Source organism: Heterodontus francisci, chromosome 29 (assembly GCF_036365525.1).
Source record: "Heterodontus francisci isolate sHetFra1 chromosome 29, sHetFra1.hap1, whole genome shotgun sequence".
NCBI lineage: Eukaryota > Metazoa > Chordata > Chondrichthyes > Heterodontiformes > Heterodontidae > Heterodontus > Heterodontus francisci.
The window spans coordinates 12,672,793-12,687,761 of NC_090399.1; the positions used below are offsets into that span (position 1 = coordinate 12,672,793).

Genomic DNA, 14,969 nt, shown 5'->3' on the forward strand with positions numbered 1-14,969 from the left:
TTACTCTCTTTATTCACTTCCTTTTATTTGAGGTCGCCTCTGTTTTTCTTCCACCCGCATTGCCACATTTCTTTTGTAAAGGAAGAAGGACTGGCATTTATATAGAGCCTTTCACCAACTTGAGACGTCCCAAAGCACTTTACAGACTACAGGGTGCTTTTTGAAATTCTGTTGCTGCTGTAATATAGGAACTGCGGCAGCCAACTTGGACACAGCAAATGAGATAAATGACCAGATAAACGTTTTTTTTGGTGGTGTTTATTGAGGGATAACAATTGGCCCAGGAAACCAGCTCCTGTTCAAATTAAGAACCTAAGAAATCTCAAGGACTCTCACGTCCTTTCTGAAGTGTGGTGACCAGAACTGAATGCAGTACTCCAGTTGAGGCCTAACCAGAGCTTTATAAGGGTTCAGCATAACCTCCCTGCTTTTGTACTCAATGCCTCTAATATGAAGTCCAAGATGCCATTTGCTTTACTAACCACTCTCTCAATATGTCCTGCCACCTTCAAAGATCGATATACATGCATCCACACGTCCCTCTGTTCCTGCACATTCTTTAGAACTGTTCCATTAAATATATATTGCCTCTCCCTATCTCATCTGCCAAAATGCATCACCTCACACTTGCCAGTATTAAATTCCATCTGCCACCTGTATGCCCATTCAGCTAGCCTATCAATGTCCTTATGCAGACAGTTCACATCATCTGCACTATTTGTCACACCTCCAAATTTGGTGTCATCGGCAAACCATAAAAGTAAATGTAAAGAGTACCTGTGCAATTTTGTGATAAGTCCTGAGCACAGTAAATTTTCATCCCTTGCATATGTTGCGATGAGTTGACTGAAACATGGTAATGAGAAGCTGCCTTCCATTTTGTATTTCCAGGATCTTTTGCTTCCCGAGACAGCCGACTTCCGAAATCTTCAATATGCCAAACTCCCTCGGCTAATGTTGTCCCCGAAAGGTATGATTCCCCAATTTCCTGGGTGGGATATGACATTCTGCGGTTGTTGCATGCAGGAATGGGGTGGGGATTGGAAAGAGGAATCATAGGGACATTTAATAGGCAGCTAGATAAGCATTTGTATAGCGTTTTTCATAACCTCAGGATGTCCCAAAGCACTTTACAGCCAGTTAAGTACTTTTTGAAGTATTATATCTGTTATAATATAGGAAGTGCGACGGCCAGTTTGCGCACAACAAGCTCCCACAAATAGCAATGGGATAAATGCGATTGTTAGCGATTGTTGATTAATGGATAAATATTGACCAGGCCACTGGGAGAACTTCCCTATTCTTCAAATAGTGCCATGGGATCTCTTACACCCACCTGAGAGGGTAGACGGGACTGTCCGAAAGACACTCCGGAGAAAGTAATAGAAGGATATGTTGAAAGGCTAAGATGAAGTTTGTGTGGAGCATAAACACCAGCATTGACTTGTTGGGCCGAATGGCCTGTTTTTGTGCTGTAAATTCTACCTAATTCTGTGTCATTATTTCTGCAACCTGGTTGAAGCAGAATAATCTTGGGCTGAAGTGTGTTACAAGGCTCTTAACAATGGGAATGAACACTAGCTGTTTCCTGAATGATGTCTTAACCACAGGTTTTTGTAATGTTTGGATTAAGTGTGCAATTTTTAAATAATCTTTGATTAATTGGAGTATTTTTATCCTGTAACTGGTAATGGTGCTGTTAGAATGGCAGAAATGATGGCAGGTGTCCAGAAGCAATGGTTACAACACATCCACTACATTGTGTGACAGGTACGATACAGTGCAGTTGCTCACTGCAATACTGGGATATCACAGTTTTGTTGAAGTGTGTATATACAGGAACAGTATTGATGAACCAGTATTGTGTGGACAGAACAATGTAGATGTTGCTCATGGGAATATTATGGGGAGTGAGAGGACTACGTGGTAGAATCATAGAAAGTTTAAGGCACAGAAAGAGGCCGCTTGGCCCATCGTGTCTGTGCCGGCTGAAAAACGATGCACCTATTCTAATCCCACCTTTCAGCATTTGGTCCGTAGCCCTGCAGCTTACAGCACTTGAGGTGTATATCCAGACTCCTTTTGAATGAGTTGGGTGTCTCTGCCTCAACTACCCTTTCAGACAGTGAGTTCCAGACCATCACAATCCTCTGGATGAAAAAGTGTTTCCTCATTTCCTCTCTAATTTTTCTACCAATCACTTTAAATCTATGTCCCCTTGTCACTGACCTCTCTGCGAAGGTGAATAGACCTTTCACCTCCACTCTATCCAGGCTGCTCAAAATTTTGTACATTTCAATCAGATCTCCCCTCGGTCTTCTCTGTTCCAAGGAGAACAACCGCAGCCTATCAAATCTTACCTCAGCTGCATTTTTCCAGTCCAGGCAACATCCTTGTAAATCTCCTCTGTACCCTCCGTAGTGCAGTTAATTCCTCTGTAATGAGGTGACCAGAACTGCACACGGTACTCAAGTTGTGGCCTAACCAATGAGTTATACAGTTCCAGTCTAACCTCCTTGTTCTTGTATTCTATACCTCAGCTAATAAAGGAAACGATTCCATATGCTTTATTAGCCACCTTATCGACCTGTCCTGCTACCTTCAGGGATCTGTGGACATTCACTCCAAGGTCCCTTACTTTCTCTACACGTCTCAGTATTTTCCCATTAATCGTGTATTCCTTTGCCGTCTTTGACCTGCAAATGCATCACCTCACACTTCTCCAAGTTGAATTCTATTTGCCACTTTTCTGCCCATCTGACCAGACCATCAATATCTTCCTGCAGCCTACAGCTATCCTCCTCGCTATTTACCACACGGACAATCTTTGTGTCATCCGCAAACATGCCCCCGACATGTACGTCCAAATCGTTAATGTACACCACAAAAAGCAGGGGACCCAGTACTGAGCCTTGTGGAACGCCACTGGAAACAGCCCTCCAGTCACTAAAACAGCCGTTAACAATTACCCTTTGCTTCCTGCCACTGAGCCAATTTTATATCCACCTTGCTGCATTTCCCTGGATCCCATGGGATTTTATTTTTTTTAACCAGTCTGCCATGTGGGACCTTGTCAAAAGCCTTGCTAAGATCCGTGTAGACTAACTGCACTACCCTCATCTGTCTTCCTTGTTACTTCTTCAAAAATTCAATCAAGTTGGTCAAATAAGATCTTCCCTTAACAAATCCTTGATAACCTGTGCCTTTCTAAGTGACAGTTTATCCTGTTTGTCAGAATAGATTCCAAAATTTGCCTACTACTGAGGTTAGACTGTAATTATTCGGTCTATCCTTCGCTCCCTTTTTAAACAGAGGTACAACGTTAGCAATTCTCCAATCCTCTGGCACCATACCTGTATCCAGTGAAGTCTGGAAAATGATGGTCAGACCCTCTGCTGTTTTCTCTCTTGCTTCTTTTAACAGACTAGGATACATTTCATCTGGCCCAGGTAATTTATCAACTTTCAAGGATGCTAATTCCATGAATACTTCCTCTCTCCCTATGTTTATCACATCCAATACTTCACACTCTTCCTCCTTAACTGCAATATCTGCATCGTCCCCCTCTTTTGTGAAGACAGACGCAAAGTATTCATTAACAGCCATACTAATATTTTCTGCTCCTACACATAGGTTACCTTTTTTGTCTTTTATGAGCCCTTCTCTCTCCTTAGTTATCCTCTTCCTCTTAATGTATTGATAAAACATCTTTGAGTTCACCTTGATTTTGCTTGCCAATATTCTTTCATGCCCTCTCTTTGCTTTCCTAATTTCCTTTTTGATTTCACCCCTGCACTTTCTATACTCCTCTAGGCTTTCTGTAGTATTAAGTTCTCGGTGTTGGACATAAACTTACCTTTTCTGCCTTATCTTACGCTGTAGGCTTCTCGACATCCACGGAGCTCTAGATTTGGCCGCCTCACTCTTTTTCTTCTGGGAACATGTTTACCCTGAACCCCTTGAATCTCCCTTTTGAATGCCTCCCACTGTTCTGATATTGATTTACCTTCAAGTAGCTGTTTTCTGTCCACTTTCGCTAATTCACTCCTCAGTTTAGTAAAATTGTCCTTGCCCCAATTGAGAACCCCTGTTCTATCTCTGCCCTTTTCCATATTTATGTTAAAACTGACTGAATTATGATCACTACCACCAAAATGCTCTCCCACTGCCACTCCTTCCACCTGTCCATCTTCATTTCTTAAAACTAAGTCTAAAACTGCACCCTCTCTTGTTGGACTTGCAACATACTGGGTAAAAAAGTTCTCATGAATGCACCTCATGAATTCTGCTCCCTCAATTCATTTCACACTAAAACTATCCTAGTTAATATTGGGGTAATTAAAATCTCCGACTATTATTGCCCTATTGTTCTTGCACTTCTCAGAGAATTGCCTACATATCTGCTCTTCTATCTCCCTCTGACTGGGGGTCTATAGTACACTCCCAGCAGTGTGATTGCCCCTTTTGTGTTCCTTAGCTCAATCCATATGCTCACATTTGATGAACCTTCCAATATATCATTCCTCCTCACAGTTGTAATGGTTTCCTTGACCAAAATTGCCACTCCCCTTCCTTTCTTATCCCCCTCCCTATCGCGTCTGAAAACCCTGTAACCAGGAACGTTGAGCTGCCCCTCCTTCCATTCCTGTCCCTCCTTAAGCCATGTTGCTGAAGTAGCTATGATATCATGCTGCCACATGTCTATCTGTGCCCTCAGCTCATTTGCTCCTTGCATTGAAATAGATACCCTTGAGCACTGCTAAACTCTTGTTTTTATTTTCAAACCCTCGTTTTCCCTCTCTTCCAGACTCGTCCATTAATTTTCTGCCTTCCATTTTAATTTCTGATTTTGTCCCAGACGAATCTACCCTTAGGTCCCCATCCCCCTGCCAAACTAGTTTAAACCCTCCCCAAAACACTAGCAAAATGTCCTGCAAGGAACTCGGTCCCAGCTCTTTCAGGTGTAACCCGTTAGGCCTGTATAGGTCCCATCTCCTCCAGAGCCCATCCCAAAGTCCCAAGAATCTGAAGCTCTCCATCCTGCACAATCTTTCCAGCCACGCATTCATCTGTCTTATCCTTCTATTTCTGTATTCACTTGCGTGTGGCACTGGGAGTAATCCAGAGATTACTACTTTTTGAGGTCCTGCTTGCTAATTTCTTACCTAACTCTCTACATTCTGACTGCAAGACCACATCCCTCTTTCTACCTATGTCGTTGGTTCCGATGTGGACCACGACTGCTGGCTGTTCACCCTCCCCCTTCAGGATGCTCTGCAGCCGCTCAGTGACATCCTGGACCCTGGCACCAGGGAGACAATACCCCATCCTGGATTCACGTCTGCGGCCACAGAAACGCATATACCTGAAAAACCTGAAAGGGGCAATTCAAATATTGGTACTTTTCAAAAACATTAAAATGGCATATTCTGGTCAATTGTAAACATGTTTATAATTTGCAATTGGTGGATATTTAATCTTAAAGGAAAAATTCTGAAGTGGCATTCTGATTTTCGACAGACTAACCGGACAATCGCTTCTCACCCCGGAGTACAAGTTCCCAGTTGCTCTTATGCTCCCTCCTAAAATATTTCCCCTTGCTGTTTTCTCCCTTTCACTCCTTTCAAAATCACTCCTGCTACTACATGAGGCCACTGCTTACGAAGGGTGAAAATTCCTGCTGTTCAAATATTCCCACCCGCAGTATGCAGCAATGAAGAATATTTCCATTAGCTGCAGGAGTTGGCGGGATGGGAGGCTGTAGGGTTGCATTGAGGAGGGACCATGCTCTGCTGTACATAAGTTTATATCCGCGACTTGGGCCCTATAATGCAGGCGGTGGACGTGTGAACTTGCGATACCATCGGTTATGCTAAGCTTTTATAAAACACTGGTTAGGCCTCAGCTGGAGAATTGTGTTCGATCCTGGGCATGACACTTTAGGGGAGGATGTCAATTCCTTGAAGTGGGTGCAGGGGAGAGTTACTAGAATGGTACCAGGGAGGAGGGACTTCAGTTACATGGAGAGACTGGACAAACTGGTTTTGTGCTCCTTAGAGCAATGTTCAAAATGATGAGCACTTTGATGAAGTAAATAAAGAGAAAGGGTTAATAACCAGAGGACACCAATCCAGGGTAATTGGTAAAAGGACCAGAGGGGGAGATGAAGAGAATTTTTTTTACACCGTGATTTATGATCTGGAATGCACTGCCTGAAAGGGTGATGGAAGCAGATTCAATAATAACTTTCACAGGGGGATTAGATAAACACTCGAAGGGGAAAATGGTTGCAGGGATGTGGGGAAAGATCAGGGGAAGTGCAATTAGTTAGATAGCTCTTTCAAAGAACCGGCACAGGCAGGATGGTAGCATAGTGGTAATGCGACTGAACTAGTAATCCATAAGCCCAGACAAATGCTCCAGAGGCACGAGTTCAAATCCCACCAAGGCAGCTGGGGAAATTTAAATTCAAATTAACAAAATTAATCCAGAATAAAACATTCGTCTCATTTAATAAGATCATGAACCTATGGGATTGTCATTAAAAACCCATTTGGTTCACTAATGTTCTTTAGGGAAGGAAGTTTGCTGTCCTTACCTAGTCTGGCCTACATATGACTCCAGACTCACAGCAATTTGGTTGACTCTTAACTGCCCTATGAAATGGCCCAGGAAGCCACTCAGTTGTAGGTGAGATGGTTAGGGGAGACAGTGGGGTCGTGGCAATGTCACTGGACTAGTAATCCCGAGGTGCCGGTTAATCTGGTGACATGAGTTCAAATCCCACCATGGCAGCTGGTTGGAATTTAAATTCAATTAATTAATTAAATTCTGGAATTGGAAGCAAGTCTCAGTAATGGTTCCATGAAACTATGATCCATTGCCATAAAAACCCATCTAGTTCAACAATGTCCTTTAAGGAAGGAAATCTGCCGTCCTTACCTGGTCTGGTCTACATGTGACTCCAAACCCACAGCAATGTGATTGGCTCTTAACTGCCCTCTGAAATGGTCGAGCAAGCCACTTCGTTATCAAGGGCAATTAAGATTGGGCAATAAATGCTGGCCTTGCCTGTGATGCTCACATCCCAAGAACGAATTTTAAAAAACGACTTTCTGTGCTGTATGATGCTATGATCTAGGGAGGTTGAAAACATTTTCTAATAACTTCTTCCAGTGACGATGAAGGAGGTGAATCATCTCGTTCCAATAATCAGTCGATGCAGCTACATTATGATAGCGACACTGACCTGGAAGAAGATCAACAGCCTGATGAAAAATGGACAGAACCCAGTACCGAGCAGCCAGTCGATGGCAACAGTGTCAATTCCAAAACTGGGAGTGTAGAGGAGCAGCAAGCTGATAACCCGCTGCCGATGACTGGCGTCGCTGCCATCAACCATTTGAACGCCGCCCAAGAAATGGTCATTCCGGGGGAGGCATTTGACTGTGACTCAGGAAGGGTCTCCTCCCAGGTGCCTGGTGCCCCACCACCTGCTGATCTGTCTCATTTCAGTCGGGACAATGACAGTGAGGAGGAGGAGGAGGAACAGAAATCGGTGTTGAGTCGCGGCAGCTTCACGGCGCGGGGTGAAATGGATTCCAGTCTTGCCAAAGGCGCTAACATCCGTGAGGCCGATGCTGCGACCGGCGCCAGGAGCTTGATCCCTCCAGGTGAGGAGGAAAAAAGCAGTAAAGCTGATTACTGCGCAGACAGCAATGCAGACGCAGATGGAGAAGCTGAAGACACAGCAGGCAGCGTAGATAAGAGGGAGCTTGTGGAGGTAAACAGTGATACAGATATTGATGATGGTAAGTGTATTCAGGGTTCTGGTTACTTCTGTAAGCTTTAAAAACATTTGCCCAATGCTTCATTGAATATGTGTTCCATTGGATGGAGTACAGAGGTCCCAGGTTCAATCCTTTGAGCTGAGTTTGTTGGTCTAGTCTGGATTGGCACCAGGACCTAAGAGAGGGCATGTTAGCCAGGATTCCTGGTCCTGATTGCTGTCCAGTAAATCCAGTGTGTAATATTTAGGGCCATGCTAGGAGTGCAGATTCTTGGAACAGTACAAGGAGTATATAATCTAAACCCCGGCCAGGCTCCCTGATGCCACTAATATTGATCGATAGGAGGCACTACTCACTAAACTGGCACTAGCTGATTTTTTGTTTCTGCCTGGACTTGATGCAGGGCGGAAAGGTGCATGCAACATTGAAAACAGGAGCAAGGCAGAAACAAAAATAGTTGTAGCAGCATATGCTCCACATCCACGGGAGAGAAGAGGAGAGGGAGAGGAGGCTCGTTGGCTAACTTGAACCATGTTTTCCTCCCACAGCATGAGTAATCTGTTTCCAAAACTGCTGTAACTGGTTGCAAGGAGGTGGCACATTGAAACCCACCTTTCTCTTCCACCCCCAAATGTGTAACACCATCCCAACTGAGATTCGGAACTAGCTCTACAGGGATTTTCAGACATGGACCAGTGTTTTGCTACTCCAAGCTAGTATAGTATTTTTAGAATATCAGTGAATACTGTCCAAGCTATTTTAATCTGCTGTGTATTTTAAACCAATAAGTCCAATAAGGAATTCAGGATAAATTTCTTCACCCAGGGAGTGGTGAGAATGTGGAATTTGTTACTGAATGGAGTGCTTGAAACACACACGAGGGAGATAGGAATAGAAGGATGTTTTGATGGGGTGGGAGTAGGCTCGTGTGAATTGTGAAACTATGGGCCAAATGGTCTGTTTCCGTTCTGTATATTCTATGTAAGTAGTGCATCTGTCGATGGTAGATCTTAGTGACTGACTGATTTAATGAGAGTGATGCTTTATATCTGAATGCAGATACTGAGTCATACGCTCTGCAGCCAACTCAGTGCTTTACAGTGACAATTTCAAACACCCAGGATGAGACCGCGGGGGAAGGCAATTACACACCAGACGGTCAGTGCCTTCCTAGATTTTTCTTTTCCCTTATTGTGTATTTATTAAACCCGGGAGCTGAGATTTCACTACAGTACTGAGGGAGCGCTGCACTGTCAGAGGGGCAGTACTGAAGGAGTGCTGAACTGTTGGGGGTGCCATCTTTTGGATGAGATGTTAAACCAAGCCTCTGCTCTCTCAGATGGATGTAAAAGATCCCAAGAGGAAGAACTGGGGAGTCCCTGGTGTCATGGCCTATATTTATCCCTCAATCAACATCACTAAAACAGGTTAACTACTCATTCATCTCATTTCTGCTTGTGGGACCTTGCTGAGCATAAATTGGCTGCTGTGTTTCCCTATATTACAACAGTGACTACACTTAGAGACGTACCTCATTGGCTGGAAAGTGCTTTGGGATGTTCTGAGGTGCTTCATAAATGATGAGGTGCTTTATAAATACAAGTTCTTTGCATTTTCCCCTATACTCCCAGATACCCATTCTACCTACACGCAGCATGCTTCAGTTTGGTCCCAAAGTGCTTTATAGCCCATGAACTGACTTTAAAAAGCATAATTACTTTTTTGTAGGAAAACCCAGCAACCAGCTTGCACACAGTATAGGCCTCACAAAGACCAAACTATTCATTTGTTTTGTTGCTATTGCTTGAAGGTTGTAAGTTGGGCAGAACACTGGGAGAGCTCCCTGTTCCTCTTTGAATATTCCCATGGAGTCTTCTAGTGGCAAAGTAGGAAAGAAATTGGGTTTTCTGTTGGAATCCAGAGATGTTTTGAGCATCGCAGCTATAGCCATTGAGCGAGTTATCAGCTGTGTAATTTACTCTTGGTCTCGGTGATCTGCTCTCTTATGCAGTCTGGACGTGGAGATGTTCTGGTGTTTGCACACTGTCAAGGGGCCTTTGTTCTTATTTCTACTCCCTCTTCCATGGTTCAGTTGGTAAACATGCTACCTGATGTGTAAATGAGCCATTTAAACCAGGAAGGTCTTGGCTTCAATTCCCAATCTGTGACAAATTAACTGCTCTCAGCTGGGCGGTGATGGGGGTTGCTGAAATTAACTTTCATATCTGCAGCTTAAATAGGCTGGAGAATGATCAGCACCTGCTTTTTAACTTTGATTGTGATGCATCCTGTGGTCGAACACCCTCTTGATATTCCCTTTCTGGGTTACTTGGGTATGGAAGTGAATGGCAGCAGTGCATGTGAATCTTTAGTCACGGCCCAAGTCAATAACTTCAGGAGAGGAAATAATATTAACTATAAAACCAACAGAATTTCCTAATTGGAATCCAACCCAGCTTCTTAGTAATCATTCAGAATTTCCTTTCCTGATCTCGTGACGCTTTACTGGAATGTGCGAGTGGGTAACATCAGGTGTGCTCGGCTGTGATACCTTCCCCACACGGTTGACTAGCCGACCAGCTTTTACTGGCAGAGTTGATGCATGAAGAATCGCTAGTTGGCTGATGCTTGCTCTCTCTTCCACAGCTGTCATTGCAGCAGGTGCTAACACTGAGGGGGAACCCACACAGCTGCTCGCCTGTCAGTCTCCCACCTTCAACAAAGAGCCTTTCAAGGGTAAGTATTACAGCGTTTATACTGTTCACAAGCTTTCAGTAGCTTGTGTCCGAGAAAATGTGTCTTAGCTATATTTGTGTCATTCTGTCATTTAAGGTAACAGATCCAGAAAGAAGTACCAACTATTTGAGAGTCCAAGAGACTGAGGAGCTCAGTTTGAAGTCTTCTGCAGATCAAAAGAAAGACTTGCATTTGTGTAGCACCTTTCATAACCTTAGAACATCCCAAAGCACTTTACAGCCAACAAGGTGTGATCACTTGAAGGAAACACAACAGCCAGTTTGCACACAGTAAGATTCCACAAATCAGATAGTCTGTCTTTAGGTTAAAGAACCAATATTGCCCAAAACACTGGGGAGAACTGCTGTGCTCTTCTCCGAAGGAGTACCACAGGGATCTACCGAAAGGGCAGACGGAGGCCAGTTCCACATTTAACATCTCATCTGCAAGATGGCACCTCCGACAGTGCAGCACTCCTTCAGTACCACACTGGAGTCTTCGTTGAGATTATGTGCTCAAGCCTCTGGAGTGGACGTGAACCCGTGACCTTCTGACTCAGAGGTTAGAGTGCTGCCAATAGCAGAAATTTTACCGAATTTTACAAACCAAGTCCCTTCTCCCCTTCACTCTCTTTGGCTTATTAACAGCCAGCTACATCTCCCTCCATGAGGTGGTAGACTGACCACGTGCTGGGCATACTGAGTTTTCTCCTCTGTACTAAGGAGCTGCCTGCACATCAGTAGAAAAAGAGCGAACAAAGGTGTAATGACAGCCAAACAGGAGACTGACCCTGATGAAGCGAAGAAGTGAGTGAAGGAAGGCAGAAAAGAAAAAGCAAAGAATAGAGAGAAGGAAAATAGTTCAGTCTATTCTCTTGAGCAAGAGATGATGATTCAGTCATTTCCTTAGCCCAATCTGTGATGCCTGTGTCTCTGTCGAGTCACTTAAGGCCTTGTATCAGTGTTGTTCACACTTCCACTGCCTTAAGTCTGAGGATCACAGCTCAAACACACCTGGCTGATTATCCATCACCAGATCTGACTTGTCCACCTTGAGCTTCCCGTAGCAGGGTTAAATTCTCTCACTGTCCAGCACCATCCTGAAGGTTATGGATTATCCCAGTCTTCTCAATGACCAATCGTCTTGTCCAAGTATCCTTCCCCTGGCTTCTCCTTGGTTGCCTCCAATGCCAAGTGAGAGGAGCTTATAGACGTTTTGATGTCTTAAGGTTGTGATTGTCGCCTCAGTGCTCACTGCATTCTTCTCCCTTGTGTCCAACCACCAGCAGCTCCTTGCCCTGCTAATTTCTTGTCCTGTCGTCTTACTATTATATAGCTTCTCCCCTGGCTCTCATTGTGCTCTTTTCCTCTATGGTATTTGATTCGTACTTCCTCAGCAGCCTCTCCACTAGTCCCTGATCACTATATTCTAATTATTTGTTCCAGTGCTCCTTTGCACAAATGCTGTCCTCTTCTTCGGAACTCATGAAGACCACTCTGAACCCCAGTATCCTCTCCAAACATCGCCATTCTCCACCATTCTCTAACTTTTACTTTACTACTGCTTTAAATGTGTAGTCATTAGCCAGATCCACATTTACCTCTCCCACCATTCTGCGTGATTCCCTTCAGTCTGTTCACATCACTGACATTACCCTAGTCACGCTCACCATTGACAACTTTTACAATTGTGACTTTGATGTTTTAACCCTCTTTATTGAGCATTTTGTGGTGATATGACAAAGCCATCCCATCTTCTTTAACTGTCACTTGGTGTCCCTTGGCATTTTTCCACTCCCCATTGTCTGGCCAGTGCACATTTACAAAAATCACTTTCCTTCTGTCTCAGTACAGATGACTACAAAGTATCCCAAGGTTCTGCCTTTGGTCCCCTTTTAAGTCCTGCTTTACACATAAGCATTTGGTTGATTTCCCTATGTATGCTGATGACAGCCAGAAGTTGCTATCCGGGCCTTGGTGAAAAAGGTAATTAATCACAGAACAACACAGTGCAGAAGAGGCCCTTCGGCCCATCGAGTCTGCGCCGATGCATTAAAGACACCTGACCTGTTTACCTAATCCCAATTAATACACTGGAAGGATTTAAAATTGATGAGGAGGAGGTATTAGATAGGCTGTCTGTACTTAAAGTGGATAAAACACCAGGGCCGGATGAGATGCATCCAAGGATACTGAGGGAAGTGAGTGGAAATTGTGGAGGATTTGGCCATAATCTTTCAGCCTTCCTTCGACTTGGGGTGGTGCTAAAGGACTGGAGAATTGTAAATGTTACACCCTTCAAAAAAGAATGTAAAGATAAGCCCAGCAACTACAGGCCAGTCAGTTTAACCTCAGTGGTGGGAAACTTCTAGAAAAGTAATTCAGGACAAAATTAATAGTTACATGGACAAATGCGGGTTAATTAAGGAAAGCCAGCATGGATTTGCTAAGGTAAAATAGTGTTTAGCTAGCTGTATTTTTTTGAAGGGGTAACCGAGAGGGTTGATGAGAGCAATGTTGTTGATATGTACGTGGACTTTCAAAAGGCATTTGATACAGTGCCACACAAAAGACTTGTGAGCAAACTTATTGCTCATGGAATAAGAGGGATGGTAACAACATGGATACGGAATTGGCTGAGTGACAGGAAACTGAGAGTATTGGTTAATGGATGTTTTTCGGGCTGGAGGAATGTTTGTAATGGAGTTCCCTAGGGATCAGTGTTGGGACCCTTGCTCTTCCTGATATAAATTAATGACCTAGACCTTGGTGTCCAAGGCACAATTTCAAAGTTTGCAGATGATACGAAACTTGGAAGCATTGTGAACTGTGAGGAGGATAGTGTAGAACTCCAAAAAGACATGGGTTGGTAAAATGGGCGGACAAGTGGCAGATGAAGTTCAATGTGGGGAAATGTGAAGTGATTCATTTGGTGGGAAGAACATGGAGAGACAATATAAAATGGGTACAATTCTAAAGGGAGTGCAGGAGCAGAGGGACCTGGGTGTATTTGTGCATAAGTAATTGAAGGTGGCAGTACAGGTTGAGAGAGTGGTTAATAAAGCATACAGTATCCTAGGTTTTATTAATAGGAGCATAGAGTACAAGAGCAAGGAAGTTATGTTGAACTTGTATAAGTCACTAGTTTGGCCTCAGCTGGAGTATTGCGTCCAGTTCTGGGTGCCGCTTTTAAGGAAAGGTGTGAAGGCATTGGAGAGAGTGCAGAAAAGATTCACGAGAATGGTTCCAGGGTTGAGGAACTTCATTTATGAAGATAGAGTGGAGAAGGTGGGACTGTTTTCCTTGGCGAAGAGAAGGCTGAGAGGTGATTTGATTGAAGTATTCAAAATCATGAAGGGTCTGGACAGAGTAGATAGGAAAAAACTGTTCCCACTCATGAAAGGATCGAGAACGAGAGGGCACAGATTTAAAGTATTTGGCAAAAGAAGCAAAAGCGACATGTGGAAATTTTTTTCACGCAGTGATTGGTTAAGGTCTAGAATGCACAGCCCGAGAGTGTGGTGGAGGCAGGTTCAGTTGAAGCATTCAGAAGAGAATTGGATAATTATCTGAAAAGGAAGAATGTGCAGGGTTACGGGAAGAAGGCTGGGGAATGGCACTAAGTGAATTGTTCTTTCGGAGAGCCGGTGCAGACACGATGGGTCGAATGGCCTCCTTGTGTGTTGTAACAATTCTGTGATTATTACTCCGGTTGGAATTTGGCAAGACTGCTCATCTTACAAAATGATCACCAGATCATCCCATCAAACATTGTGTATCCTTTGAATCATAGAATGGCTGTAGAAGTGAAGGAGGTCATTCAACTCATCGATCCAATGCTAGCTGTCTGCAAGAGCAATGTAGCTAGTCCCACTTCCCTGCCCTTTCCCTGCAATACTTCAATTTTTTTTTCCTTCAAGTGCTCCAATTTCCATAGAACGGCACTATCTGCCTCCGCCACCCTTTCAGGCAGTGCATTCCAGAGCATTGTTGCATTTTCCCCTCTTGCTGCTTACTCAGACTGCATTGCATCCTGTTCGAACTCTTAACACCATATCTGTCATCACAGTTCCTTCGATCTCCACTGTTTTGTCCAACCACTGCTGTTACTTCAGCTGCATTGCAAAAAAAATGAAGTGCAGGCCAGTCAGCTCAACCTGTAACCTGATTGTATTTGAGCAGTTGTACTCATGTCTCTCGCAAATGAGCTGTAGGAGAAGCCTGAAAACCATGTACATTTCAGAAGCAAATGATTTGACCATGGACTAAGTCTGATCACACATGTGCTCTGTTCTTCCACAGATGGCACTGCAGCAGTGAGCAACACGGAAGAAGAGGCCACACAGCTATTCACCTTTCAGTCTCCAACATTCGGCAAAGACACTTTCGAAAGTAAGATTCGGTCAAATGTACCCATGGCGAAGTTTGTGACTTTGAGCTGAAG

At 43.9% G+C, this 14,969-nt stretch overlaps 1 protein-coding gene across 6 annotated transcripts in view; it reads left to right on the forward strand.

The window, feature by feature from the left end:
* The window catches only part of mdc1 (mediator of DNA damage checkpoint 1), a 66,763-nt gene that overhangs the window by 4,320 nt on the left and 47,474 nt on the right, over positions 1-14,969 (forward strand). For 4 of the 6 annotated variants that reach the window (XM_068009441.1, XM_068009446.1, XM_068009443.1 and 1 more), the window contains exons 3-7: positions 892-970; positions 7,177-7,811; positions 8,850-8,948; positions 10,437-10,526; positions 14,828-14,917. In XM_068009441.1, coding sequence (XP_067865542.1) covers positions 892-970; positions 7,177-7,811; positions 8,850-8,948; positions 10,437-10,526; positions 14,828-14,917 — 993 coding nt within the window. The remainder of the gene's footprint in view (positions 1-891; positions 971-7,176; positions 7,812-8,849; positions 8,949-10,436; positions 10,527-14,827; positions 14,918-14,969) is intronic. The other 2 variants (XM_068009445.1, XM_068009447.1) reach the window with 2 other exon arrangements.